At 45.4% G+C, this 27,599-nt stretch overlaps 1 protein-coding gene across 7 annotated transcripts in view; it reads right to left on the bottom strand.

Annotated features, from left to right (window-relative positions):
- COL26A1 (collagen type XXVI alpha 1 chain) overlaps positions 1–27,599 on the bottom strand; it is a 176,625-nt gene that overhangs the window by 48,262 nt on the left and 100,764 nt on the right. Inside the window, exon 1 of one of the 7 annotated variants that reach the window (XM_048068121.2) lies at positions 216–369. The exons of the other annotated variants lie outside the window; for them this stretch is intronic. Within the exon in view, the coding sequence (XP_047924078.2) occupies positions 216–354 (139 nt within the window). The 5' untranslated portion in view covers positions 355–369. Of the gene's footprint in view, positions 1–215; positions 370–27,599 lie in introns of those variants that run through there. 7 annotated transcript variants of the gene reach the window in all.

The following is a 27,599-nucleotide window of genomic DNA, read 5'->3' as shown; positions in this document are numbered from 1 at the left end:
AACATTCAACACTATTATGCAGGTAAACAGCCACAGCCACATTATGAATGTTGTTTGGGGACGTTCGGTGGTGCGGTGTGAAACCAAGTTCCCAACAGGCAGAAGGCAGGCAGAGAAAAATTAGTTTTAAGAATTTTCCTGGTGCCAACCAGCACGACCAGCTGTCACTGGCAGAGACATGGTCTGTCAGTGGCACAGGCTGGCATGGCACATACCACCTCGCAGACACCAGGCTGCACAGCCGCTCCTCCCACTTAGCTCGGTGCTCTTCCTTCCCCTGCTCTCAGTCCTGGTCAAATGCCAACGAGAGCAATGACTGCACAGAATGCCCGTCTCTGCAGAGCCCTGCTCCATCCCCAGGCCCTGTAACCACTCCCACAACAAATCATCAGTCCCAGCAACAGTGAGAAAAAACAAAAGTGACCCCAGGGCTGACGCAGAGCAGACCTGCAGCACGAAGTGGTTTCCATCTCACTTTGCCGCATGGAAGCAACAGATCGGCAGCAAGCACCAAAGGGGTCTTGACAGGATGCCTTACCGAGAACAAACGTTAGCTTAATGGGCTCTGAGTGCAGTTTAAAATGATTGCTTGGTACAAAGGACATCACTTATCTAAACAGGAGGCCTGCTGCTTTGCCTCTGTTTTCATTTCAGCAGTTTTAAAGTGAGTGAAGGAGGATAAAGCCCTGAGCAGAGATTTAATCAACAAGCACTTTCCCAGCACGTCACAGCTGTGTTGAACGGCCTGTTCCCAGCTATCAGAGAAGCGTTCCAGCCTGGCCCGCTCACCTATCACAACTTCTGAAGTGCAATGGTTTTTAAAAAGGGAAAATGACTCGCAGCATGAAGTATTACAGAGAACAAACCAGCCTTACTCAGGCGACACATCACCACCAGCTCATGTCCCACAGAGGAGAACCTCTGCGTGCGTTTCTGGGCCTCTTGAGGACCAGGGCCAGTTTGCAGTGATGACCACTGATGCAGTATTTCCTCCTGGTATTTCCATAGGGCTGAGGAGGTTGACGCCTAATTCTTGAGCCACTAACCAACCATCCAGGTGTGGCTCAGGCTGAGGGTGCACTGGGGATTTGTGTAACCCCAGTACCTACCTATGGAGAGCAATGGGTGAACACGGGTTCAGGTGAACATGGGCTTTGACCTAACCAAACATCCCCAGGACACCTGGGACTCAGTTCTCATCCCTAATGAGTGTCCCCTTTTGCATGAGGACCCCTGAGGAACCTCTCAAATCTTCACCCACAAACACCTTCCAGTTTATGAAGCACATGGTATGCGCCGATGGCTCTCAGCCACACAACGATTTTAATATGTGGCTCGGAGGGCCAGGAAGTTTGGCTGTTCCCCTTCAGTGATTTACAGCCCAAGCAGATTGTCTGAGTACTAACGGCATCCAATCACCCACTGCATAAACCTTCCAAAGAAATTCTCTCCTTGACCCCTTGGGGGCACAGAAAATCTCCATGGGGAGCTGTGCACCTCCCCAAAGGAGGTAGACACGCAGCCTCCATCTGGTGGGGCCTTACCTTTCGCAAACAAAGCATCTGATGGTTTGGGCACACTGAGATCGAGGGATTCCCTCACAGGTCAAGACTGACACGGACCATCTTCGGACTAACAGCATTTGTTTATTTTTATTCTCTGCAATCGATCTTGGGGGTCAATATTTTTGGCCTGAACTGGCCCATGAATACACAAGTGCCACAGGCGCGTTGTCCCCAGGGAAGGAAGTGGGCGAGGCTGGTTTGGTCTGCATCTGCTTGTGGTGTGCAAAATGGGGAATTATGTTCTGTTTGTAACTGGCTTCATGCTTTTGATCTTGCTCATCCCCATACAAAGATAAGACTGAATAAATCCAGAGCTCCCAAGAGCCAAAAGGCGCACCAGATGTGTTACAGAGCAAATAAAATATGGAGTCCTAGTCTCCCTTCTGCTGGCTTGCACATATTAATAACCCCCATAGGTTTCACAGAGACTGACTTGGACTGTCTGAAAACCATCTCTGGGACAGATTCTGAGATGAATTGATAAGTTAAACTCTATTTGGAGAGCTCAGCTTACTAAAAGGGCTTGTACTACCCCTCTGCACAGGGGCGAATCAACCAAATCAGAGGAGAGGGAGCTCTGATCATCTCTGCTGGACACCGGTCCAGCAGCCCCTCTGCTCTTGAAGAGCATCTCAAGCAGTGCTCTTACATGCATTTGCTGGACAAAACGTTAGATTTAAATCAACAAAATAACAGAACTCTGATCCTGTTCTTCTCAAAGTGCCTAGAAACCCGGATCCACACCCAAAGTACTTAGCCTGGACCCGAAAGACATTTAACTAATCCAGTAAGTGGAAGTCCTAGTGCAAAAAATCTTCTTACTGAGGAAAATTGTCCTGCCAACAAATCCTTGTGTAATTTATCTAGCTAACTGGCAGATGGACAATGCTTACAAACATGAAGAGTGAGATGAATGCTTGGTACCTCTGAGACAGAATCTACAGGCAAAGCTTGCTCACAGTACACCAGGGACCAGCCTCCTTCAAGGTCTGGGGGTCATTCTTTGTCGTTGTAGAAGGCCTGAGGATGATGGTGACAAATCAAACTAACAAATATCTTCCCTTACTACTATGCACTTAAATATTTACTCTCTAATCCCGATGGCTGGTGGCTCCAAGGGCTTGCACTGCAAAGTCAAAGCATTCTGCTTTAGTAAAGCTAGCTTGAGAATCTCACATCACTATTCCACAGACAATGAACACAACATTGGGGCAAATACGCATGCTCTCTGACCTGAAACACCAGAGCAGACGCTATCCATATCTGCAGAAATCCATCACTTGTTGCTACACAGAACCACAGTTTATTTCCCCCAGATTCCTAGCTGGCAGATTTGTATTTTTCCAGCTAAACTCTGAGAAAGGAGTTGTGATTTCACTCTATGAAGCCCAACCTTAAAACACATGGTAGGATTTGTTTTAGAAATATTCCAGCAGGGAGGATAAATAATTGAGATAATAAGTGTAAGACTGTACCAGCGTATCATGTGACACCCAATCTGTCTCCAGAACATCTTGCTGTCCCTGTCCTAGCACACCTCTGCCTTCCTGCCCTCCTGTTCCCCCTCTCTGGCTGCGTGGGTAAGGCAGTACAACTGGAGGGAAAGGAAAGATGTAACATATCAGAGATGGGATAGACTCGGCGTGCTGGCAGACAATAGGTCACATACCCTGTGTCAGCGGTGACCCATTTAACCCTGACCCAAAGGCTGCTGCATTTGATCAGCCTTCGATTAAAGGCTGAGAGCTGGCACCTCCTGCGCTGCACAAACAGGCACCAGGCTCTGGACATGCTCCTAGGACAAGTGACTGACAACGGTGAATGTCTTCCTTCAGGTGCCTTGCTACGCTTGCCCTTCCCACTTTGCTTGAGCAGCATGAACATAATTTCACGATTAAATAGTTGCATATTTTGCCTGCTCAAGGCTGAAAGCCCCACAAGTCTTCCAGCTCCTCACTCAAATCGAGATTAACAAAAAAGGCATGACAATGGCTTTATACCAATAGGGCTCTAATGATTTCAGCATAATTATCACAGTGGCACTGAAGCGAGTAAAAAAATCAGGCCAACTTTCACCATGGGGCCACAGGTCAGAGAGTTCTGTGAAACGGCAAAGAAACCTCTTGGCATCTCTGCCCCATTTCTCAGCCCTGACAGCCCACGCTCATTTGTATACCCAGAGTCTCTGCAGAATATTAAAAGGGCTTTTGGTTTCCCTACAGCCAGATGCTCAGTAGATATAAATTGCACAGCTCAACTGAAGTCAAGGGATCAAGGCTCTGTCTCTCTTTTTCTTGATAGATTACTCCAAAATTCATATTTCAGAGAGGAGGCGGAGGAGGTCGTTTATAGCATATGAAAGGGGAGAGAATTCTGGAATCACAAAGTCTTTGTTTAAACAAATAAAACCTTTGCAGCCAGCTTTTTCAAGGTCATATTTTGCCATTACTAGAAAGCCGAACGAACCCTGCAATGCAATGGGGTGGTTTGGAGTATGCTGCGCTACAAATCTGTAACACACAAGTTGAGTAGGTCCAGTTTGGAGAAAATGGTTGTTCAGTATTCTCTGAACAAATCTGGAAGAGCATCAGTAAAGTCAGCTAAATTAATCCAGGCAACTGTTTCTTTGCAAGGAGAAAAGAATGAAGCTCCAAGCTCCTGAGGGGAGCACAAAGCATAGCTAACTTTACAGTAAACTCTGTGAGCAGATAGGGAATGAGAAGTGACAAAGACATCCAGGATCCAGCAGTGATGCAGCAACGTGACTCACTCAGGTGACAACAGTACTGTCACCATGCCCAGGCCGTCCAAGTCCCATTATCAGGCTCAGCATGAAACATCCACCAGAGGTGTTGTACTTGGACACTTCAAGATAAACCACTGGACCACTGCCCCTTCCATCCACTTGTTCCCACACACATGCATACAGCTTAGCCAAAAAAAAAAAAAAAAAAAAAAAAGCAGTGATATTTGCAGGCACCAGAAGAAATTTCAAATCAAATTCCACAGTAGAAATACGAAAACAGACCCCCTGCGCCTACCTAGGTGGCCCTTGGTGGGGGACAGCCAGCCTGGGCTTGCATCTCCACCCCTCTTTAATTTGTCTGATTTGACCCTTCCAGCCTTTTTACATGGATACCGAGTTTCCCTAAGTAGTTTATGTTCTGGCCCTTTGCGAAAGCTCTCGCCAGTGCTTGTGAAGGATAGCAGGCCCAAGCCATAAATCACAGCCAACCTGAGATCTGTTTTTTCAACACGTTTCCTCTAATGAGAGTCAGATGTTGGCTAGATAGACTTTATTAATTGTACTTGTTTGGTATCAGTCATGTCTTTAGCTCTGTAATGGAGCTGGAACAAGCAAAAGGCAACGGGCTGACAGCAACTGTGGAGAGGAGGAGGAGCGCTCGCGTGGCCCAGTAGCCTCTGGTCTGAAGAGAAAACGGGAATCAAAGGTCGGGGGAGCTGCGGGAGGGACGGGATCCTGACAGGATGGCGCAGGCCCGGCCACCGCCCGGCCGGCAGAACAGGCCCACGAGGCTGGAGCAAGGCCTGCTCGCCACGTAAGCACCCCGCATTTTGTTTAACGCAAGATCCACGGGACCCAGCTGCGACAATCTCTCTGCTTACTGCCATGGTATTTACACATCGAGTACGTTGTGAATTTACACCTTTTGGCAAAGGCAGTGGTTGGGAAGGGGCCGCGGTGGCTGGGGTCTCACATGGCAGTGGGGCTGGGATCTGGCTGAGGCAACCGACGGGGAAAAGCCAACCTCACCACATCCCTCCTCTCCCCATCTCATGTTAAGGCCGTCTGTCCTCTCACCCCCTCTCTGGGGCCGATAGCTACCCAACGCCGTGAGCCCCTCACTTCCAACAAACAATTCCTCTGACCCTGCATTCAACACCAGCACCGACCAGCCCCACGGCACTGCCGCCGAGCAGGGCCCTGCACGTAATTAAAGCACTTCACAGGTAACGAACCTCAGGCCAAGGAGGCTCAGGGAAGTTTAAAGATGATCTCATTGACCAAATAACGATGTTTTGTTCTCTCCCACAGTTTTCACGTCAGGATTTTACAGGATGCAAAGCTTTAGTTTCACTCATAAATTGTAAATTATTAGGCTGCCTATCAATATGAAACAGAACATCTATAGAATATTTCTGCAATTTTAGCATCATTATGGATAATTCATTGTCCCTACCAGGAGACCCTTATCACTGCCAAAATTTCTCCATTTGTGATCTCTCTCTCTCCATTTAATATATATATATATCTATTTTAATAACCCTTACCCTTAACTTTACTGGCTATCTTTAAAAAGCAGCTCAAATTTCCCTTCTTATGAGAACTGCTATCTGATCTTTTTCTGCTTGTAAAATATTCATACTTAATTTTCATGTCTACTTTCTTCTACCTTCTTGAACAGGAAAGGGACTTTTTTGTTCCCAAAAAAGCAATAAATATTTCCTTTATCATGAAATTCTGTGATTTTGAAGGCTCTGTAATAAAAAATAAATAAATAAATATAATAGTAAAACTGAGTGAAAAGGAAGTTTATCACAAAATGCACTTTTGGAATAACAACCACTATCTGAGAACCCAGATAAAATCTGGTACGTAGCTTCAAGTGGAAAAAAACGGGGTGTAGTTTCCAAAAAATTTCTGCAATACTTTCTCTAGATTTTTTTAAATGATTTTCAGTTTCTTAGTGACGTTTTGGTCTTTGGTCTCAAAATGGTATTTATTTCAAAACTCACCTAAATTAAAAATGAAATTAACTGATTAAATAGTCTTAGTGAAACTAACTGGTTCACTTTGGGTCAAATGAAATAATTTAGGTTGACCCAAAACCATATTTTAGTCATTATGTTGTGTCAAAAAGAAACCCTAAATATTTCCATTTCAGTTTGTCCCAAATCATTTTTCTTTCCAATTTTTGGTTTGGCAAATAAACCCAAAAAATCTCCATTATTCACCCAGGTCTATTCTTAAACAGCTCACATCACTCACATTGTTTTATTTAAAATTTCACACATGCACACTCCCACACCACTAACTAATTTTATACATAATTGCTCTCAGCCTGGGGATTTGTGCTCTTTCACAGTGCCAAAGATCTATTTTGCTGGTTAGGCCTGTGCTCTGTTAGCATATGGAATTAGATCACGATCATTTATTCATAGGCAACCATGAGCTATGAGATCCGTGTTCAATCCATCTTTATCCGTCAGAGGAAAGTTTAGCAGGGAAAGGCTGGATTTTGGGGCAACACGTTTTGCTAGAAATGTATTATCTATTATTTTTAGAAACACCAAGGACATTTTACTAATATAGCCTGAAGACTGAAATGACCCCGATGAGGAGGAATTTTCCCTATCCAGCACGGGTTTGTTAAAGCCTTGCTGTCTGTGAGCTGCAGAAGACGCACTCCCAGACGATGCTGATGGCAGCGTGGTGCTCGGGGCTTCTTGGTGCCGCACCAAACCTCCCTCCTGGCAGCTCCCCTGCTGGCCGTCACTGCCTGGCTCTAAAATTCACCAAAGCAAATAAAATGCCAGAAAACAGGCATGTAGGTAGCATCAATAACATGTATGGACAAACCTCTCACAGCAAGAAGTGGCTATATGCGAGTGCCCCCAACCTACAGGGAGGGAACCCACAAGGCTTCCTGCCACAGCAGCCAAGTGTACCCAAGCCCCCAGGAGCTGGGGCTTCGTCCTAGGTGAAAAAACCCTTCTGTACATGCTCCGCTCCCCACTGCAGCCAAAACGCAGTGTCCGATCCCCACAGTCATTGCACCAGACTCATTCCTCTGGCACTGCGTGTTGCAGATCAGGGAGTGATACTTCATGAGGCCTGGCTAACTCATCCGACCCCAGCCCAAGCATGCATGGGAACCACACTGCGCCTCAAAGTTCACCTCAAAGTGAGATGGTCCCACATCCCTTCCAGAGGAGACTGCTTTTCCCTGCTGGGAGAAGTGATCAGGGGAAAAACGCGCTCAAAATACGGCATAACGTAACACGAAGTAAGGAAGCAGACAGGACGAAAGGAATCAAGGCTCACCATAAACTCTGGAGGGACTCCTATAATATCAGCTCTGCACCTGCGTATCACAGGTCAGAGAATCTCTCACAGTCTCGAGCCAAACAATGTGTGTTAACTGGACTATGTCTCTCAGAAAGACACTCTAGAGCCAGACAACCTAGGTTTCTTTAGCAAACTGCATCCAAGGCTAACCCCTGTGTTAAAAATATGCATCTTGTTGCCAGTTTGGATTTCTGACATCAAATTCTAACCCTGCTTTGTTTTATCACACTTCAGACTGCAAGGACTAAAGACACCTCTAAGGTTAGATGCCTTCTCTCTACAGAAAGTCCCCGTAACCCATAAACACGTTACATTTAGGATGCTCAGTCAAACACTAGTGTTTCTTCATCCAGAACATTAGCACTGGCTTCCTTTAGCCAAGACAAAAATTAGCTGAAAGACCAATAAGGAAAGCATAGCTTAAGCTGCTGAAAAGAATGGTCTGAATTCAGAAGAACTTTTCTCCCTGAAAATCAAAACTCCACGTTTGCCCACACTTACTATGGAGAACACGCTCTGATTACCACTATTATCAGCCCCAGGGGCACTTTTGCAAAGCCCCCATTTCCCAGATCAACGTTTCAGCTTCAGGCTCGAGCCAGCGTGCTTCGTCCGTTCTGCCATGCCTGTGCTCCGCAGCCCTCGCTCGAGGCAGCACCGCTCCGCGCAGCGCTAGCGCCTGTCGCCCAGCGCCACAGGGACAGGATGCAGTCCAACAGGATGCTCAGTCTCTTGAGGATCATTACTCTGCCTGATTCTGCTAATTACCTTTTGCTAGCTTTTGTCTAAATCCTTCTGAGCTCTGCTATGGTCCTCAGAGATCTGAGCAGAAAGAGGAATCCCTTCCACATCTCTCCGCAGCTGCGACTTCGCTCTCTGGGACACCAGGGAGAAGCAGACCCAGCAAATCCCCGATATCATCTGGTCCCCATAACGGGAAGAACAAGGTAACAGTTGCATCAGATTAGTGATTAACGCAAGGCTGTGCAAAGGATTTTTTTTTTGGTTTTGTTTCCATGTTAACTTCTGGATGAAGAAAAATTAGCAAAGGAAATATCCAGCTGGGGTCAGCCAGGCATGTTTCAGTTTCAGTTTCAGATTTTTAACTCTTCAAAATAGCTGCACCAGGCTACTTTTCTAACTCATTTTAGGATGAAGAAATCTGAAGATATCCATCATACTGTGCTGAATCAAAATGTTTTCCAGAATTCCTTCATCCTGTTATTTTAACCCAAAGCTTACCAAATGCTTCCCGAATCTGGGGACCCAATTATTTCGTGGTGGAACCAACCCCTTCCTCACCGTTTGTGCTTCCTCTCATTTATGACACCTACACAATAATGAGCACCGTCACATATCCTCCAAGACATCGTGCTAGTGGTAATTAGGAGAGCTTCATTTTGAGGCTCTAGTTGCCCCCGCCTTGAAATTCTACTTAAAAAATGCCTTAAATGGCACATTTAGACCCAGGAATGAAGGCCCAGCGTCAGGGGAGATCTCTCCCGGAACACGGCAAGCACTGGGTAAGGCTGCATGTCAGCCAACCTTCTCTCCCACGCCATTCACCCCACGCACTCAGCCCCAATATTACGTTTCTCTTACAGCTGTGGAGGATTTGACAATGAATTCTGAACCTCCCTGAGCACTGATGGGGAACGGGGAGAACAGCCAGAGCCTCCGAGTCCAAAATGGACAAATGCAGAGTGGTGCAATTTGTCTGCAATACACTGAGCAGGAATCGGAGATCTCTGGAGAACCTTCATCCCGCCCCAGCCCCACACCTTCTTCTTACAACAGAATCGGTAATTATTCCTAGGCAACGATACACTGGCAAATATGCTCAGACCAGGGCTTTAAAACTGCACAGCTGGAGGACTGGGAGGCTCAGTGCATGGTCACTGGTGCCCACTGCCACACGATGCCTCTGGCAACAGGGATGGTGTTGGCACTTCTCAGTTTCACACAAGCGTAATTGTCCCGCAGTGAAAAGAGCTCCCAGACTCCATAGCCACCGAGAGCTTAGCCCCAACAACATAATCAGGAAACTTGAGAGTACTTAAACAAACTAAATCTCTTAACTAGTTAAGTTTATCCTTCTCCATGAAAGGTATCTGGAAGACACTCTCAAGCACTTCACCGAAGCTGATAGCTTGAACCCAAACCATCACATGCCACAAATCCTTTAAACTTTGAACAGCTGCCAGGCACTCGTTTGCTCGCAGCCACGGGAACAGCTTTCTTATCAATAAATGAGGATTCCTGTGTATGCAACACCCAGTAATGGCAATGGAAATGACTCGGTCAAATGCCTCTGCTTTGAGATTAGGAAATGCCCAAAAGGTTTTAGGCAGCAAAAAAGTGCTAAGTGCAGCTACAGGACAAGCAAGATGCACATTCAAAATAAACAATGGAGCAGCCCCCTTCCAGAAGTGTGAGGACAGCCAGTGTGGGGTATGCTATAAAAATGTCGACATTTGCTATAAATTGTTGTGCTTTGAGACCCAAGACGCTACAGCACTCCTCAATAGGAAATAACTGGGATATCTCCAAAAGCTGTTGGTAAATGAGGACTTTAATGGTGACAATTGCATCAGAGTAAGAGCAATCTCCTATTTTAGCCCAATTAGTGCTGTGCTAAATCATCAGCCAAGGCCCTGCCTTTTGCAGTTGAAAGAGACACATCTGTGAGGCTCTTCTGTTGCATGTGTTTTATATTATACTCTAGCACAATATGTATAAACTAACGCTATTCTACACTTACACAGCACCTCATCTGGAAATCTGAAAGCGATTTATGAATGGTGGGCATCTGTGACATTTTACAGATGGAAATTGAGGCACGGAGGGATTCAGTAATTAGCCCCAGACTTGCACAATGAGTCAGCTGCAGAGCAGAGCCTATTATTTGTTGTGTGGTAACATCTAGTGTCCAAACACACAGGGACAGAAGTCTTTTTCCCCCAAAAAGCATGCAGACATGCCCAAAAATGCCACCCAGGTCTGCATTCAGACCTAAGTTGTTGCTGAATAGTCAGTCTGAACACATATCCCAAAGCACAGCCTCCCCTGGCAGACAGATCCCTCCGTTCCCGAAGCACAAATGCAGACCAGAAGAAGGGTTAATATGCCTGAAAGTTTGTCTGCTTTTTCCACATCAGTTGATCTAATAAAAAAGATTGATTCTCCCTGCAAATCTGGCCTCGCTTTAACAAATCATTTGATTTGACACAAAGGACTATATTCAGATAGTTTAAATTCCACTTCAGTCCCTGGAAGTGCAGTTTCTGATGGACTGAATGCTTGGAGACAGCCAATGGGAAGCACCAGGCAGAGACACCCACCTCGGGTAGGGTTTACATTGTCTGAGTGTGGCCAGAAGCATCTGCAGATCTCTCCGTGCTGTAGTGCTTATGAGCCTACTAGGAACGTCACAGTGTTAGAGAAAACAGACAGCCTTTCCTATACCTCCTAGCAATACAGCAGCAACTCACATTGCTGAAGCACTTCCAGCGTGTAAGCGTGTAACACCACATTCCCTTCCCTCTTTGCCCAAGACAGCGGGCGAGATGCCTGGAGTGACACTCCCAAGGTGTGGGGCTGCAGATCACCAACGGGGAGAAAAAGCCCATTAAAAATCCAAGCAATCCAGACACTTAGGTTAGAAACATTTCAATTGCTTTAGTTTGAAAAGACAGGAAAGCATCTGCAGCCAGATCTCTACTGCAATTTAAAACAGATCTAATTTGCAGCTCTCCATTATTCCCTCTTGGTACTGCCTGTATCAAAGTTAATAAATGTTGAAGTTGGAAGGAGCTGGTTTTACAGTGCTCAGTATACCTGTTCCCTACTTATCTGGCACGTTTCCTTCTAGAAAGGAAAAGAGCAAGTCTTCATGTCATGTGCTGCCACATACAACCTACACTGCACAGGTAAGCTGTGGAATACCTCCTGCACGTTTCATTGTCCCTTTCAGAACAGTCATCTCCCCTCCCCAGACCTCGCTGAGCGAGTCCCAGGCCCATTAGGAGCAGTACATCCCTGCCTTGCTGTCTGCCCATGCTCCCAAAGTGTTTAGCCTACAGCCTAAAAACTCAGTGCATCATTAGGAGGCTAAATGACTACGAGAAAACAATAGAAGGAAACATCTTCAAACACAGGACGTCTGGAGGAATCCTAGGCCAAATTGCTGATAAGGAGGATTTCTTGCACAGACAAAAAAATATATACATCTCTCCAAAAATGCAGCCAGTATCCTCCAACCCCCATTGTCAGGCTATCAGAAGAATAATAGTGTCAATTAGATTTTGCCTGGAACAGAGCAACGAGGTAAGCCACATTTTAAATAACTTAGTAACTAATCTCCTTAGGGGTCCCAGATGTGCAGGGGGCAGGACCATTCGTGCCTCATATGGCCACAGAACAGGGCAGATATGGAAAAGCACACGACCGCCTCGAGGGAGGAATCAAAGCACAAAGTGGAGACACCAAGGAACTGAAGCAGCAGCCTCAGACAACAACTGCAGGGGAAGAGAAGCTAAAGTCCTTCACCTGAACCAGGGTCTGCCAAAGACACCTTACAGGGGACTCCACACACCAGAAAGATTCTTTAACTTTGCAGTGAACACCTAGAAAAGGTGCAATTCTCAGCAGGTAGAAGTCACCATCACCCCACTGACTGCAATCAAACTGCAGATGACTTACGCCAGCTCAGGACCAGCCACAGGTAGCTCTGGGGGTTCATCAGGCCCCTGGATGCTCATTTCATTTTTGCCAGGCTCTAGAAATGCCCCTTTGGGATCCTGTAGGAGAGATGTGCTACTCGTCAACCCCCTGTTGCTGCTGGGCGAACAAGCTATGAACTCTCATATTTGGGACAATGAAGCAAAGAATGAGGTGGGAATCTCCAGGCAGAGAAGACTGAATTGTCTCAGGGCAGTGGGAAGCCGGATAGTGCACAGTCACCTCTAGGCTTATTTAATATTTAATAAACTCTTCTGCAGGGCTTGTTATGAAGTAAGGTAAAAAGTGCTATTGGACAGATGATAGCAACACACTGCCTGAGATGATAAAAGCCAAAAAGGGATCACAGCAGGTAAGGACTTGGCAGTAAAGTCACTTACAAAAGACAATCCAGAAACAAGATTATCCTGTAGTGGGACCAATAATAAGGAATTCTGAAGATTTAGATATAAACCCTGCTGACACAACACTTTTCCCACGTCCTTGGACAAGTTTAGTTCCTTCACACGGGAGCACCAATTTGAGGGTCGGTGTGATTCATGGCACATTCAAGGTGCATTCATGGGCCTGGACAGGCCCAAGTTACAGAGGGGAGAAGAACAGGATCAAGGATAGAGACAAGAACTGAAGGATCCTTCTCTCCCAGAAGGGCTGGGGCTGACTTCTCTATTCAGACATTTATTTTTTTCCTGATACAATGAGAACTAAGAATTCCAAAGAAGGACCTGATGCTATCCGCAGCCAGCAAGGAAAGGCTGCTGGGCACCTTCAGTCTCGGGGTCCCACCCCAGGGATGCAGCACTGCCGGTTTGGAGGCGCAGCCTTCCCAGGCTGCCGTCCCTGCCCCACCTGGCCAGCACCACTCCAGCTGGGCCCAGAGAAGCGGCCAGTTTGTGCTGAACAGCCACGGCTAACGAGGAATCAGGCCTGTTCTGTACCATCCATGAGCAGAGCATACAAGGAGAGAGAAACTACAGTTGGAGCGTGAAGCACATCTCCAGTAGAGGTGGGAGCAGAAAGACAGAAGCCTGGCCTGATTTAAGGCTTCATTGGTGCTTATGGGCTATGGGACACTTATTTTTCTGCTGAGTGCACGTTCAGTGAGGAGAGCAAAGAGGCAGATCAGCATGAGCTCTTCTTACCCTTGCCACACTGCTGCTTTCACAAAACCAGCCTTGTTGGAGTGGTTCGTCTGCTCAGCACATGTGCTGCTCCTGAGCTGATGCGATTTTCATTGCCCACAGAACCTGCACACGGCTATCAGATACAATCCCGCGTCAATCCCTGCTGCTTTTTGATTAACCACGGATGGAGATTGACAGTCAAGTTTAAAACCTCGGTTGGACTTTCACACATGCACCACAGCACTTTTACACTACCTTTCCTGTCAGCTCGGAGGCACACAGTCCGTGCACCAACAAGCAATGCTTTGTTGCTGGCCCCCTTCAGCCTTGAAAACCATCTCAGTTTTCTCAGGAGCACCAACGTGAGTGTCACCAAAAGACAAGGATTTGAGGAGATAGCAGGCTGCCAACGAGTGATGAGCCTGTCTCCTTATGGGAGAGTCTGCAGTTGCAAACGAGGTCCCTCTGAGAGCTCTGCAGCATCACCTCACCAAGCTGACCCCACTCCTTGTGGCACCTCTCAACGTGCCACCACCAAAAGTGGAGCACAACGAGGTCTGTGAAAACAGGGTGGGGAGCTTTAATTGCACGGAAGAGAGCACAGAACAGGCAGAGCCCCACAGACACCCTCCCCCATGCTTCCCCAACAAGTAAAGGGCATCCCTGGCTGTACAGCCCCCCGCCTGGCAGTGCACCAGCTTTGCTCTTAGGCTCTGTTTTTCCCTCGTGTTCAAGTTGCCCACTTACAGTCCTGGTTGTAAAAGTAACTGTGCTGGCGGCCAGATGAACCTGCGGGGGGGGAGACAAGGCAATTATCACCGGGAACATGTCAAACCCTCGCCCTGCGCAGCATCGGTTCAGCAGAGAAGAAGTTTACTCAGCTTGCGGAGCAAAACTTGGTAAGGAATGAAAGCGCCTTCGCTCTCCCCGCTCGGCTCGTTTGCGTTCTTGCCAGCATTTCCCCCCCTTCCCACCCACAGCAAGACATGCAGGCACAGACACACACACTCGTGCTCTCGAAGTGCTGAAATAAGCCTGTAAAAGAGCCCCATGCCTCTGCTGGAAACGATGCTTCCAAAATATCCAACCACAGAAAAACCTACTGAACGGAACAGGCTGCAGCAACCCGTTCTGGTCGGACATACAAGGGCCTTGGGGTTTGTTTTGTTTTGGTTTGTTTGTTTTGTTTTGAGGACGGCAGTTCTTGCCTCGAGTGCATGCTCTGGGGAAAAACTGCCCCAGGTTCAAGGAGGGAGAGCAGCAGCCGCTGTTTTGGCTGAGCTGTGGGGAGAAGAGCCCAGCACCTTCCAAGCTGCTGCTGTGGGCACTAAAACCAGATTTGTGGCAGCGAGAAGGGAAGTAACCAAGTCAGGAGGGGAAAGGGCTTCAGCAGTGCAGGCACAGTGGCATCTCTTAATGTCCAGAAAACCCGGGGAAACTTCAGAGAAGCGGGTCTGCCCATGTGGTTACCTTGCCTCTAGAGATTTTTCTATCTCCATGTGTAAAACCAGAGATGACGACTCCAGCTGCCTTTGTAACCACTCTGAGGTCTGGGAAGACCTAATTATTTAAGTCTGTGAGCCACAAAGCACTTTCATCTGGAAAGCACAATAGATGAGCAAATTAGCATCTACGTATTCTTACACAGAAGGGTAAAAAAAAGGAACAAGAAAAATGCTAAACAAGCTGAGGAAATAATTGAGCTGGTACCAAAAGTTTCCCACAGCCCTGGCGGATGACGGTCACACTGAACCGACGTACATTAGTCATGATTAGCACACACAAAGACATCTTGAAGATACTAACTACAAACAACTGTTACAAGATTTTACAAGAGTGTGTTTGTTGTACCAGTGTCTAGAAACATCACATTAAAAACAAACAAACAAGATCAGATAATTGCTTTGAGTATGGTTTTGGTTAGGTTGGGGTCCTCGATGTTTTTGCACATGTGCCTAGAAAGCCGAGCAGCAGGCTTGCTGACTGCCCTGCTCCCATCTCCACTGGCAGGACTGGGAGACGTCGGTGCAATTCCACCTGTGCAAATCTGGACAAAGCCAGAAGGCCCTTACGACCCTCAAATACTCAACTAATACCCACACAGTTCCCCTTGAAGGGCCGATGCTTTAGACCAGTGTTACGTTCCTCCAAAATCTATCTTTTGAGGGAAGTAAATGCAGACTTGGCTGCTGCTGTCACTCTCAGCAGCCATTTCCATAATGCTGGGGCAAGCACAGGAGACACAAATGAACAGAAAACTGCCCTGAATGAAAACCAGCCCTATTTTGTTTCTTTTTTCTTAAAGAAATTCTGTCTCAGAGGAGACTGAAGTCCCTCACAGGGTGCCCGGTGGGGGGAATCTTTTTACCTGGTTTAATCCAAGATGCAGGGTTCAAGTCATGCGTACTCTGCACAGAGATGGCAAATCGGATCAGGAACCCAAGGGAATGCTCCCAGCGTGACCACAGCACATGCTGCACCACTCACATCACTTCTAGTCCCACCAGCTCAAGCCCTGGCAGCTGGGAGGAGATGCCTTCTGCTGAAAAACCCCGTACAGAGAAGATGGACCCTCCTGCAAGCGTTAGTGATGCCAGCATGTGGTGCAAGCTCATCTCTGGCTGCAGGAGAGAGCAGGTTTGAGGACACAGCCTAAGCCAGGGCAGCAACCGGGCTGGACCAGAGCATTTCTGAAAACACAACAGAGACACAGTGCTTAACCAGGCAAGACTTTTCCTGTTACATGGAGAGGGGCAGTTTTGCCTCTGTGTGAGCAGCAGTTGAAATCTTCCACTGATTTGGAAGAGAAAATTGATCTAGCCTTCCAGTGCCTATGCCAGGTTTGAGGACTTAGCATATGAGCAACCAACTGAGGTTTTAATGAGATTTCTGGGAATTGGTGGGTGCAGAAAATGGGCATGAGACGGAGCTCCCAGCTAGTGCAACAAGGCACTTTGCTACAGAAAGCCTTGTATCAGCACAGAGCATTCAAACAAACTGCAAGCCATACCAAAATCCTCACAATGACATAGTTTTGCACTCAACAAAGTGATACAATAACCAGTATGCAATAAAATTTCTTTCATTATTCTACTATTAACAGCAGCTACAAACCACCATGTTCTACTTCGAGGGGCAGATAATGATTCCAGTTCAGTCCCTTCCAGTTAAAATTAGATAAACGTTTTATGCCTTCTGCAAGAACTGCAGAGTCAACAGAACTACCAAGGGCCAACTCCAGAGGGATCCTGTTACTGACTCAAGACCCATCAGAGTTGAACCGCATCCTCAGCGCAGCATAGGAAGCATCTCCCTCAGCACAACAGTGCCAGGCTGAGATCAATGACATCAAGAAACGTTTACATGGTCTTTTCTGTAACAGCAACAAGAAAGAGAAAACTAAATCACAAGAATTGCAGAAAGAAAGGCCACTCAAAGGTAGAAATCTATTCCACAGTCCTGCGCAGGGAATCCATTTCTGGAGAGCTGCCTAAAACTCTGCATCCGCCTTGTGCTGGCTCAACCCCCACTGCTCTTGGCAGGTGAGATAGAAAATTGGTTATAAAATGAGCCCTATATTTTATAAGTTTCATAAACATTTTTTTAAAAAACTGGAATATGAGGTATTCTCAGGGATCCCATGCCAGAGAGTAATGTGGTCTAACTTGGAAACAGAGTTACCACCTGTTCATGGCAACTACTCTTTTAATCTTCATTTCTATTTTATGAGCTGACCAACACTATTTTATTAGGTGACAATTAGTTTAGGTTGATTTAATTAAACTGAATTGATTACAAGCCCTCTTCTTTCCAGGGCATACTTCCTGCACGACTAGGGGCTGGAACAACCTTGACCCTGTATCAATAAAGCTGTATTCCAGATCTTCTTGTCAAAAGCGGTCACACAACAATTCAGGTCAATGTATGTCGGTGGACACAGAGACATTCGAGGTATTGGGTAGGAAAAAAAAGGCAGGATCTGGCTTCCTTGAGCTTAACTGGTGTAAAAACTTGCTGCCGGTTTCATAATGAGTGCGTGCATACCACACAGATGGACAGCGAATCAGATGGGGAAAGAGAGATGAAAAATAATCCAATTTAAATACCCCTCATATTTATTATTTTACAGGAAGATCAATTATTTAAAGTATGTGGCTGCACAGATGCCTGAGTCAGTGGAACAGCAAGGGCAGAGCAGGGGAGGGAGGAACGGCAGGCACGGTGGAAGGGGTGCATCTTAAGCAAACACTGCTACTGCAAAGTGGTTCATTTAACTAAGTGCAAAGATAAACACACGGTCGTAAATGAGTTACTACTTGATCTAAAGCTTGAAGTTGATGACAAAAATCTGTTGACATCAACAGGCCAACACATCATGGGCATCTTGAGTGGATGCCTCTGAAATAAATGTTGCGTATTAGGGAAAGAAAGGCTTTGGCAAGCATTTACTCTTCTGTGAACACATACATTCACACATCAGCATTCAGCCTAAAGTACTGTGCATCTGCAAAAGTCTGTTCTACAGTGAAAAAGGTAGGTTTGTGGGTAGCATTACTCACACAGGGAATGGCTTTACCTGCAAGTCAGGTAACAGACGGACTGAGAAGAGAGAGCATCCATCCATTCATCCAAATGGGCTGTATAGTTATATCTAGCTTATTGTAAAGATTCAAAGCAATAATTAACCACCATCAGCAGGATTCTGAGTATTGGCCCTTACCAAGCTGAGCTTGAGTGAAATGTTCAGGATGAACTTTCTCGTGTCACGGTTTCACAAGGCCCATTTTGCAACAAGGCAGAACCCAGTAGTTACTTATATCTCGGAGCTTGCAGTAGAGGTTGTGGCAACAACTCAACCTTGGAGAATGGATAAAAATGACTGTAACAGTAGTAGACATTTGGGTGCAGTTAAGCATAGACAATGTTGTAGTCAAATGGCTATCCTGCATGATATATGCTGCCTTTGACACTTACTGAGCCTTGAAAAGTGAAACGCCACCACTAGTTACAACTCCCTGGCAACAAGAACCCTAATAATTCTGACTAATTGTCATGGAAAGTTACCCTGATTGCAAATTTGACAGTTATAAAAATCCAATTTTGGAATTCCAAACAGGCCAGGAACATAATTAGGCTCCACATTTTAACACCCTCTTGATCAATGGTGGGGTAATGGAGACTCTTCCAAGAGCTTTGTTTTGAAATGAATGGCGCCATATTGATGAAACAACTTGGACAGAAACCAGAAATTAAATTGAAAGTTTAAACAATGCAGCTGTATTTTATCATCCTGTATTGTCAAGCTTTAACGAAAATAGCTCCTAAACAGAGCCACATGTTTTGCCTGTTGCCCAAAAACTGAAGGTGAATTTTAAAACCCTTTCCTAAACTGCAGGATGCCAAGATTTTTCAGCTAGAAGTTATTATTAGGACGCTACAGTATTTCATAGAAGTCTTGACAACAGTTTTGCATGGTTTCTGTAAAAGCAACTTCATTTTTTAAATCAGAGATGGCTTAGATGAGTGACGCTTCAAAAAAATGGAACCTCTGTTGTACATTTCTTTTTGTTCCCTATATGTATGGTACTAGCAAAAATAAAATCTGATTATTATCAGTAGAACAATCAATACAGGGAATATAAGAAGGATTCCCCCCTCATCCTATGTGTCATTAATGACATTGTCAGCTGCCTTCTAATCTTAAGACCTGGAAACAGATCAAGTGTGGGTGTATCGTGTGTTTCGGTGTCACTGAGAAAACTGCAGTCAACTCTTAGTCTGAGAGTATCTCTTGCCTTTGAGGATTGAGATATGATGAAAAAAACCACCACTGCTACTTACAACGCTCTGAGAACCCGATCTTTGATAAGTTTAGTGAATTGGTCAAGATACAACAGACAGAAAATGTATAACAAGACTTAGTCTTTTTAATATCCAAGCTGGATTTGTACAGCTGGAAAATTAGGAAAAAGGCTCTGTTTTCTGGCTTTTCATCTGTTCAAATAGCCTAGCAGATTTTAGAGGTGTGCAACACATACAAATTAAATAGTATTCTACCACATTTATTTACTGCAGGTACGATATAATGTTGCAAGACTCAGTTCCATGTTGTGTGAAAACCTATTGAAAAACCAATCCCACATTAAGTTCTACCAGCCTTTCCTGTAAACGTTTAAATGTTCAATCTCAGGTTTGAATCCCCATAATCCCAGAACCAGGACAGAAAAAAAGCTCCAGCATTGTAACCCTCCAGCTGAATAGGTTCAATGGCTCAACTCTCACATATGCTACAAGAATGAGGTATTTTAATTGGATCTATCAGGAAGCTTGCAGAGGGGTGCACGCGACTTTCATCTCAGTCCACCGGATGAAGGAAGGGAGAGGAGACGTAAAGAGATAAAAAAGCTGAGAACAAAGAAGTCCGCACAGTGTCACTCAGCCTCTCTTGTGCTGGATAAACATGTCTGTCAGATCCTGACAAAGAGAGGTCAGGCTAAAACCTCCGACAATGGCGGTCTGTAAGGCTGAGTGGCTTTTATCTTCCTGTGTGTTACAGGCTTCCCAACAGCACACGGAACAACTCAGCTGGATAGCTTCCATGTATTTCTGCACACTGCTTTTTCTTGTGTGCTCCTCTGTGTAATGTGCAAGCAATGCATGTAGGTATTATATGTTTTCGTAAGTGTGACACCTGAAAAGCTGGGACCAAACAGCTTCAGAAGGATTAAAGCTAACAAGGCGGACAAAAACCCAAAGCAAGTTAAATCCCAGTGATGATAATCTACGTGCTATCCAGTCACTTGTAACACTTCAGTAAGCAGAATGCAGCCAAGCACACTGTGTAGCAGCATTTCCAAGGTGACTTCAGGCCTTCAAAATGTCACCTACCCTGCCCTGCAGCGTTTCACCCATACGCACGCTCACATGAAGCGATACACAGAGACCACTCCTGCTGGAAGACCTGTCCATTGCACACTGCATGTCTGCTGGCTGATGGCACAGAAAATAGAGCATGGTGGGGAGGGTTACAGGCAGGATACTACGCTGATATACATTTGTTGTGCCCACATCAGCAGAGTAGCCTTCTGGTTTAGATCCCTGTCTACTAAATGCAAAGGTGATATGTCCTTTCCTTGCACATATTAAGTATATTAACTGTATTACAGAGGCTGACAAAGTCGCTGTGGTTATAGAGGTCATATGCTCCTTGGGCAGACCATGAAAAATGGGCTTGTGTTCATTAAATGGTATCTAAAATGTCGGAACTAGGAGATGGTTTTTAATGAGGTTGCTACTCCCATTCATCTGCCACTGTTCAATATCTCATAGCTCTTTATCTCTCTTAGCAGACTAACAAGTCTGTAAAAGCAGCAAGATAAATGCCAGCCAAATAGCTTAGCTGCTGCAGCCAAGTATGTGAACATGGACTTCAAAAGTGCACCAAACTTTACAGCCTAGGGCTTTGCTCAAGTGGCTCAAAGGAGGGCTTGGAAGAGGAAGCACCTACCTGTACTGGTCTGTGCTGCAGCAAGTTTTCTCTGCAGTCCTTTCATGGCTAATGAACATCCAACAATGCTTGATAAAAACAGTGTCTGCTACTGATCAAGTACTGGTTGCTTTGTATCACACTTGAATCTAACAGGAAGAAATGTCCAAGAAGATGTATTGTCTAAGTTCAATGTTTTATCAAAACCATATGAGCACACAGAGCCCAAGGTCCTGGTCAAAAGCCAAAACATACAAGCAGGAAACTGCAAGCGGGTAAAATGTGACACTCAAAAAAGGGGTAGTTACCCTTATGCCAAAAACAAAGGCATTTTTACCATGATGGTAGTGTATCTGGAACACCTCTGACTCCTGAAACAGAACACAGTGGCTGCTTCAAGGCCTGTGTGCCAGGCTCTGCCGAATGGAAACCCTAGCTCAGACCACCTCGGGATGACGGACTCCAGTGCCTTTTCTTTACACATTCATTTACACAGATGCATACACATGTGCACATACCCCTGTGTCTGCGCCGAGAGGAAAACCACTTCCATCGCAGCTATTTTTACGCTCTTCAGACTACTACTGAGAGCTTTCTGAATGATTTCCTTCATGATATGGACTTGGGCTTCAGTGAAGAACCTTGTCTAGTGTTCTCCTTAAAGACATATCTTTATGCCAGGAAAAAAAAAAAAAAAAGCACTGTAGGACAGAAGTTCCAGTGGTTTCACGCTGACTTTCCAATCACCCCTCCACCTTTGCTGTCCCTTGCTCCACTCTCTCTTGGCCAGCCATTTTCAGTCTGAGTCTCTGGTTTTCAATGAGGCCAACTTTGGAGCCATCAAGATGTGGAGCAATGGAACCATGTTTCACCTAAAATGGACGTGGCTTTTCCGATGCAAAGCCCTAGCTTCTTCTACGGTTTCATCAGCTCCCAGCTGCTAAGAAAACAAGAGTTTCAGCAGCACTTACCGAACCCATGTTTAACTCCCAGGACAGCCAGCCCAAAGTACCCGTTGGCTTGTGGGCTTCAGATATCTGCCACACGCACTTAAGCAAAGAGAGCCTAAACTGTCTGTGACAAGAACATGAGGGGAATATAATGCACTAACCATCACTAAGCTACGCTTGCACATTTTTTATGTGCTAAATTGTTGTTTCCAATTAACTTTTAGCAAGAAAACATATCCTGAGTGAGCCTGTCACATTCCTGGTAAGGCACAATCCACCACTGCCCACAGTGAGAAACATTGCAGGGCATCAGGAAATGCCTCTAAATCTCCCCCAGTTCCTCACTCCCTAACCCCCAGCACACACAGCACTATCCCAGCACAGCCCTGCAAAACCTATTTGCATTCTGCACCTTGAAAAATAGCAGCAGAAGATTCCTGCTGGTCCCTGATCATTTTAAGTTGTCTGTCCAGTCAAAGGCACTGCCACTTCCACTGCCACGTACGCAGAGGCCACAGTTCCCCTCAATACCATGCCCCCCATTGCTGAAAAGTAACATAGCTGTTGGAAAGAACTGGAAAATAGTTTTTAAGCTTCATTAAAATATTTCAAAAAGTTACTTTGATTTAAAAACCCACCTTAATAAAGCCATATTTATAGTTTCTTTCCACAGTCTTCATCCATTTATACAGCTGCAGTTCCTCTAAAAGACAGTTCAAAGAAATGCAGCTCCAGGCACCCAGTCAGAGCCTAAAAATCCACTGCTGAGTTGCCCAAGATTTTACTAATAAAATTTGTCTTCAACAATGTAAATTGAAAAGTCAAAACAGAAACCTGCTCACAATCTACTGCAGTGGGTTTTTCAATCCACTGCTTGACTCCGTGAAAAAAAGGTGTCCCACATGCCCTCTGATTGCTGGGGGGAGATAAGGAAAGAAGCACGGTGAGTAGGTGCTGAAACCTCCCAGAAACCCAACCATACCCTGGGGTATTGTCCTCTGCTCAAAGAAGCAGGCACTCTGCTCGTGATCCCAGATCAGCGTAGCCACTTCTTGACTTGTAGGAGAGCAGGCCAGCTCACAGCATCTCCTTTCACTGCCTTTCTCTGAGTTAAAGCTCTCATATAAGCCCTTTTTTTCCACTGGGAAAGGACTTCACTTCCCCTCACCAAGGTACAAGATGCCCCAAGGAGAGATGGCAAACTGCAAGGGCACAGCACACCAAGGGCTCTCCTGGAGCTGCTCCGGGCAGTGGCAGGGAGATCCGTGGCAGCTTCGTGGGGTAACGAAAAGCACAAATAATATTTCCTTCTAGTGCTTGGGACACAGCCTTCTGGCTCACCCAGTGAACTACAGGTCAGAACATAAGGCTGAAAATAGTAAATAAGAGTTGGAATTGCTAGACTCATCTCTCCTAATAACCAAAAGCAACGAGTTTTATACTCTGCAACTACATTATGCTACATTAATATTAGGATAGCATCAAAAAGTGCTCAGAGCATTTAAAAGAAGATATTTGTTTTCCTACATTGCTATCCTTCAGCTACAGAAGATTCAAAGGCTTTGCAAACTGGTTTCCCAGTGAGAGAAATACACTGCACAGAATGTGGGGAAGCGATCAAGCAATGCAACACCTCTCGTTAAGAAAGCCCCCCCCAAAGGCAGCCCTGAGTTCAGAGAAGTGAGTCGGCCCCGGGTCCAACCAGAGCAGGGCAATTCCCAGCTGCGAGATCTGGAACAGCCACACCAGCTCGCATCTCGTCACCAAGCCCTCGAGCCACATTTCAGCCCTCTCTTCCAGTCTTTTGGGACAGCACCTCCCGTGCCTTCAGTGCAGCAGGCACGCGGTGCCAGGGCCATGCACACTAGGCAGGAACTTTCCCCGAGAAGTGTGGTAAAAAATAGGCAGACCTCCAGGAAGACACAGCTGATCTCAGAAAACACCGTTTGGGTAGCCCTGCTCTACAGAGGAGAAATAAAACAGGGAGAGAAAAATTTTCTGCTGTTAGTAACTGTTCCTTGCATAAGACACGTCTTGCCAAATCCATCAGTGCAGCACTTCTTCAAGGCCTCCGTTATTCCCATGCAAAAACGGGAATGCTCGGGGCCACAGACCTGCATCTGGCAGCTCCCGCTGTGCCGGAGCTCATTCAGCACGGGGCCCTGGCCTGACTGCTCTCCTGGTGCTACTGGAGCACTGCTGCTAAATAACAGCGCGCTGGTTAGCTTACAAAGCCAAGCAGTGCATGAGCAAAGTAGGGGTTGTGTGTTGTTTGTTTGTTTTTTATTTTACAACAGTACAAGCTTATTGAAGGGCCAACATATGACAAACAGGACAGGCCTGTCAAGAGTGCTACCGGAGAATGGGGACAAGCAAATCATTCTGAGCTGGCAATGCAGCCTGCTGACTGCGAAATGCTGGATCCGGACTGCTCAGCAAATACCCGTCAGACCAGCAAGGCTGATGAGAACAGCAGGACCGGGGACAGAAGGGCCGTATCTTTAACGTCCAGACTTTACATCCTAAAAGTCTTTAATTTCAGTTACTATGAAATTCCAGCACTCTCTGATAACATCTAGAAGGCAAACGTTGCCACAGCACAATCTCCAAGGAAGCAAATTTTAAAACTGAAATGACCTTTGAAATATTTGCCTACATCGCTTTTGCCAAGAAACCTGGGGCAGTTTCGTCTTTCATCATTGCTGATTCCCAGCTTTTGGCAAATAGCACACGTTAGGTTGTTATTAATAGTAGTATTTTTAAATTAGTGTCTAAGAATCCATTTGTGTCCTCTGGTAGTGAAGGAATTCGAAAGATAAATAAATAAATAAATAAATAATGCCCCCATATCGGAAATTAGAGTTCGCTAGCAAGCATGCCTGGATTCAATCTATAGCTCCTCAGAAATCACAAGCCAGTGGAAGATTAACCCAAAATCATAGGATGGGAATGCACATGGATTTCTCATTCTGCTTACGGGAGGGTAAATTACATTTTTTCATCTCCGAAGCTTGGTTGATGTTTCAGTTAGTCCGTGGTTGAAAGGAATCTGCCCAGCCACCTCCCATTGCCATTCGGACAGGACAGATCGCTCCGTGTGCATTGGCCTTCGCATAAGATAACGTGTCCTCGGCTCTCTCCCACCTCACAGGACAGGCAGGAAAATCCTCTGCCTCAATACCAACACTGTCCATGCTTTTCAAAAGTGAAGGCACCTTCCCTGCTGCTTTCTCTGAATAAAAACCATTACTGACAGGGTTACAGTTCCTCAGGGACACAGACAATTGCTTTCCTATTTCTCACCTCTTGGATACATGCATCTAACACCAGATGTCTATAGAATACTTCACTCTATAGAGGGCTACCAATTTCCCTCACTATTTTTCAATTAACAAGCAAGTAGGTTTAGCACTGGCCGGGACATGGGGTGTTCTGAGCACGCAGCAAAATATTTCAGGAAGAAAGTTGTGCAATGAAGCCACACCTCATAAGATAACACGAACAGGAACCTTAAATGCCATCATTTTCACAACGTTTTTTGCAATGATATTCCCCCCACATGAACCAAGACAACCTCAGGTTCAGACAAAGCACAAAACGCTGCCCAAGCTGTGAGCACTTGGCTAGCAAAATACAACGTACCACTCCCCCAGAGAACTTGGCCTTGCCTATCCTGGTCCAGCTGTTTTATTTTGTGAATTAGAATCTAAATGCATAGGCAAAAGAACCACATGAGTTTAGATTCACTGATGCACAAGGGGATTTTCTCTAATCATCCCATACATCATTACGGAAGCTAGATGTGTGAACGATGATCCCCTAATATCCTCTGGGGAGAGCTAAGAGTCTCATATTCAGCAGGCCATTCAGGGGTGTGCATCTGTGGATATCAGAAATATGATTAAGTGCCTTAACTAGAAGAAACTGTGTTTTCTTTTTTCCCTTTTAATGAACAGCTCAGAGTCTGGAACATTGGGAAGAGACAAAATGCCTGAAAACAGTCAACAATGCATCAAATGAACCTAGAAATTTCAATTTGAGTTTCTTCCAGCTACTTGCTGCCTATAAGGCTAACAACAAATTTACATCCTCTCTCTCATACCTTAACCTGAAGGGCTAATGGGAAAAGGTCACACCTCACAGAACTGAGACTCTCCTAGCCAGGACATAACCATGCAATAGGGTAGTGAATATTTTGACATATCAAAGGTGGATCCATGACAATTTACACCAAAGCAGAATCCACCCCTTTTTCCATCAACTCAACAGACAAGTCTCCCATTCTAAGCATACAAACATAAAGTTTTACATTAACTGAGTTAATGATGTCATGGCTAGTAACTCTTCCCTCCTGACTTCCAGTTATTTCTCCGTGTTTTTCACAGATCATAAATTGCAAGTTCACTAACCACCACTGGTAACTGTGTGGAGTTTTTCCCTTTTCTTTCTTCTTCCACTTTTTTTTCTTCCCGTAAAGAGCTTTAGTTATATGAAAAAAACTTACACTGATTGTGACTGAATGTAAGATGGCCATGGGGACAGTCCAGCATTGTGTAACCTCTCTATAATGGTTTCGCCCACAGCCTTGAGACATTCAAGACCGGTGACTCAGAGCACAGAGCTGGTACTGAGAAACATTATGATGAAGGTTCTGATAAAAACAACATGAAAGATGAAGCAGAAAATCTGCTTGTACATTTTTTTTAATTGGTGTGGAAGGGCAGATCACAGTAAGCATCGAGGCCAGAAGACAGGCAACCAACAGCTCAACTTCTGCGAAACAGTCACTAGTTCTGCCACTCTGACTTGGTTCTCAGTAAAACATGCAGATCAAAGAGACAAGTTGCTTGAGTTTCTCTCTCTCACGGCTTACGTTAATTATTACTTAATGCAATGTAACATTTTTCCCATTGTGTTCTAAAGAAAGTCAAGCAACACTGGAATACAGTTCTCATGGCAAGGCTACTTGGCTATATTACATATTCTACATATGTCATCATATAGATTTAACATATGGGTCATTCTAACAGTGTAAATCGGGAGTAACTTCACTGAAGCCAACAGAATTACACTGCCATATAGTCAGCGTGAGACAAGAAATGGGCCTGCTGCCTTTGAAGCTCAGCTATCTGACTGGAACACTAGATTATGTAATGGGGAAGGTTCTTTTTAAGACCAGAAGAGGTGAGAAGGAAAAGCAATGTAACAGAATGCAAAAAGTTTGCATTTCTTGACTTTGACCTCATTGCCTACTTGCGCAAGCCACGGAAGTTACTTCAGAAACTCTGGGAGATATTGGAGTTGGACAGTGCTTTTCTCTCATGCTTTGTCCTTATGAAGGTGAAAGGGAGGTGCAATGGTGTGGCCTCTATGCTTTACTCTTTCTTGCTAGCTAAAGAGTCTATAGCACGTAGCATAATTCCTGTTACAGGAAGGAGAAGTTAACGCCGAATCTGGAGAAGCCAGGGAAGTATCAAGAGATTTCCAACAGCTGACGGCTGCTCCGGAGAAAAATCCAGCTGCTCCTTTCCGTGCTGTGACCTGTTAAAGTTGGAACAGCAAATTTCCAAACCAGTCTGTAGCCATGCCTGGAACAATGAAGCGTAAATAAATTAAATTCTTATCTCGGAAAAGCTTATGAGT

This window comes from Anser cygnoides, chromosome 18, assembly GCF_040182565.1.
Source record: "Anser cygnoides isolate HZ-2024a breed goose chromosome 18, Taihu_goose_T2T_genome, whole genome shotgun sequence".
NCBI classification, from domain to species: Eukaryota; Metazoa; Chordata; class Aves; order Anseriformes; family Anatidae; genus Anser; species Anser cygnoides.
This window is presented reverse-complemented; position numbering and strand designations above follow the sequence as displayed.